Source organism: Eulemur rufifrons, chromosome 4 (genome assembly GCF_041146395.1).
Source record: "Eulemur rufifrons isolate Redbay chromosome 4, OSU_ERuf_1, whole genome shotgun sequence".
Taxonomy (NCBI): Eukaryota; Metazoa; Chordata; class Mammalia; order Primates; family Lemuridae; genus Eulemur; species Eulemur rufifrons.
Window position 1 is genome coordinate 4,447,477 of NC_090986.1, and position 3,515 is coordinate 4,450,991.

Sequence of the window (3,515 nt, forward strand, 5' to 3'; positions counted from 1 at the left end):
TTTAGATTGATATAGAGACGAGAATTTGGAGAGTACAGGGAAGGGCTGCAAGTAGCAAGATATCATATGAAGAATTTTGAACGGTATGGGGGAATAGTGTCACCTCCTCTAGAGAAAGTAGTGCACCTGAGCTGATGTGAGGCAGGGGCCTGAGCCCACCCCACAACCACTGGGCTTCAGACTTACCACATTGGTCAGTGTGGACATCGAATCAGATGACCAGCGGAGACCAAAGACTCTGTTACCTGAGGAACAGAGTCAGGCTTGGGATTATCAGTGGCCAAAATTTATTCTTACAAAAGGAAATAAAGATGACTTGAGGATATCTGCCATCATGGATATGAACATAAGATTAGGAGGAAAATTACTCCTTAAAGGTAAATATTTCTGCTGGGTCAGAGTAGACAGTATCACTGCTAAAAATAATAAATAATCATATATATAAAGTCAATATGAATTACATGATTACTGTAGACGAAGGAAAATAATTGGCCCAATTAAAAAATGATCATTATTTACAGAACTTGTATTTTTCATTTGGGGGAATAAATCATTCTTTCTTTAAAGAAGTTGAGATTGGTACACCTAGCATGTGTATGTGAATATATATACAGAATATTATAAACACAAGATGTAATTAGCAGGAATCCAAGCAAGCAAGAGTTTGGATGGTGTTTAATTATACACACATGCACACACACACACACATTCTTGTGAATGAGAGACTTGACATTACTGGTTTCACAATTTAATATTTTCTTCTGCTAGATTCAATGAGAATATGGAAAAAAGAAATCTAACAGTCGTCAAAGAATTTGTCCTTCTGGGACTACCCTGCTCAGCAGAGCAGCAACACGTGCTGTCTGTGCTCTTTCTCTGCATGTACTTAGTCACCGTGCTGGGGAACATGCTCATCATCTTGGCCATTGGCTTCGACTCTGGCCTCCATTCCCCCATGTATTTCTTCCTGAGTAACTTGGCCTTTGTGGACATCTGCTTTACTTCCACGATAGTCCCCCAAATGGTAGTGAATATCTTGACGGACCTCAAGACTATCTCTTTTGCAGGTTGCCTTGCTCAGCTCTTCTTCTTCATTTCTTTTGTGAACATGGACAGCCTCCTTCTCTGTGTGATGGCGTACGATAGGTATGTGGCGATTTGCCACCCTTTACGTTATACCACCGTAATGAATCCTCGCCTTTGTGTCCAGCTGGTGGCTGGGCTCTGGGTTGTCACTTACCTCCACGCCCTCCTGCATACGGTCCTAATAACACATCTGTCCTTCTGTGCCTCCAACATCATCCATCATTTCTTCTGTGATCTCAACCCTATCCTGCAGCTCTCTTGCTCTGATGTCTCCTTCAATGTATTGGTCATTTTTACCGTAGGAGGTCTAGTGGCTCTCACACCCTTGATATGCATCCTTATATCTTATGGACTTATCTTCTCCACCATTCTGAAGATCACGTCTTCTGAGGGTAAACAGAGAGCCTTCTCCACCTGTGGCTGTCACCTGTCAGTGGTGGTGCTGTTTTATGGCACAGCCATTGCTGTCTACTTCAGGCCCTCCTCCTACCTTGCTCCTGAGAGTGACACCCTGTCAGCTGTCATGTACTCAGTGGTGACTCCCATGCTGAATCCTTTCATCTACAGTCTGAGAAACAAGGCTATGAAGAGAGCAGTTGAGAAAATGCTTTGCGAGGGCACAGTCTTTCAGCAGCAATTATGACCTTAATGACTGGATTATATAACCCTAGTCTGGTGATAAGAAAAAGTGTATGCCTACATGGTCTTAAGAACAGTAATGGGAGAAACTGATTGCTGTTAAATGTCTCCCTTATGCTGGAAAGTGTGTTAAGCACTTTGTATGGATTATCACATTTAATCTCCTGAATAATTGTATAAAAATTATGAAGCCTATTTATTGATAAGGAAAATGAATTTTAGGGAAGTTTACATAGCATACATACAGCTCACAGCTTGTAAGTAGTAAATAGTTTCTGATTCCAGTAAAAATATGCTTTAGTAATAAGATGTAAGTCTTTGCAATAATGTTCTCAAAAGCAAGAGATCAAGATAAATTCTCCTGAATTTAAAATCTATAAATTCAGATTTGGAATTAAAGGGGCATAGATTCTAGCAGTAGCTCCACAATGTAATGGAATAACAGGGCTCTCAGGTTTTTAGCAATGTGTCTTCAAAAAATACTCAAAGAATTTATTCACTCTTACTTTAAATATAGTCAATGATTTTATATTATTAACTCATGTCCTTGTCATAAAATGTCTGCTTTTGGACCTTTGTGAACAGTGGCTTTAATGAACATATATGCTATACTTTTAAAAGTATAAACACACACAGGCACACACACAACATACACATTCCCAAGGAAGAACAAATACATATATATATAAGAAAATTTAAATCCATTCAGGGGAAAAAAATGTTTCTTCAAAAAAGCAATAATGTCGGAAAAGTTGTTTTACTCTTCTAACGTATTTATCTAATTTAAATACCAAATAAAGACTATAGATTCTCAGATTGTAAGTAAATAAATAAATAAAAACACTGAAGAGGGGATTTGTAACTTGAGGTTTTACCTATTAGAAATTGATATTTGCATCATACATGTACGGTTAATAGATTATCTGTCACAAAGTTTAATTCAATCCCTCACTAGAGCTTTAGGTGTAGAAAATTGTTTAGGATTATGGGTTTAGTAGCAAGACATTGCTACAGTTTGAAGATTATCTGTGTTAGGCTTTCAGATATCACAAGGGTCAGTCCTGGATTGGGCATCCTATCACCCCACACTGTCAAACATTAGATTAACAAGGGTTATTTTATCTAGTAAAAATTAGCATTATATTCTTCATTATCACTGCCTTTTCTTTCTTACTTGAGTTAGTCTGCTTCTCTACATTAACCTGTATTTTCTTGAATCAGATTTAAATCCCCAAATCATTTGTTACAGATTCATGGTAAATCTCCAATCATGTAGTAGCTTCTCAGAATGAAAATAGGGTGTGAGCTTAATTGACTCTTTTCTTCTCTAAATATCTAAATAACCAATCAAAATGCAACAACTATGTAACAAGGAGAATTATACACCCTCCCCTCAAATATATTTTGCGAAATTTCACCTGCCTGATGACAATGAACTTCAGCAAACACGTGAGGCAAATGGGAGCACTTAGCATCTCGGATTCTACCATTCACTTAACAGCAAAATGAAGGTCGTTGTTTCCAATGTGTCCTGCTCCAACCCTTACTACAGGCACTTTTTTATTATTTAAGTGAAAATAACTAGAAAATAAAGAAAAAGAGAAATATGTGAGTAGTGAGAAGGAAATGGTAGTGAATGTTAGGGGTAGATGCACAGCAATCTCCACCATACACCAATGTATTTCTTCCTAGACCTCTTCAGAGATTGGAAAGGTAAATTCACACTAAGATGTCATTTGGTAGCATGAACCTGGGTTTTATAATGCATTTGTTGTACTTCAAAATGAATA

The 3,515-nt window shown here is 37.7% G+C and overlaps 1 protein-coding gene across 1 annotated transcript; it reads left to right on the forward strand.

The window, feature by feature from the left end:
* The first annotated feature begins 781 nt into the window (after positions 1-781).
* Positions 782-1,729, forward strand: LOC138382916 (olfactory receptor 1C1-like). Its single transcript, XM_069467527.1, has one exon. It carries the CDS (start codon positions 782-784, stop codon positions 1,727-1,729), a length of 948 nt encoding a protein of 315 aa, XP_069323628.1.
* The last annotated feature ends 1,786 nt before the right edge of the window (positions 1,730-3,515 follow it).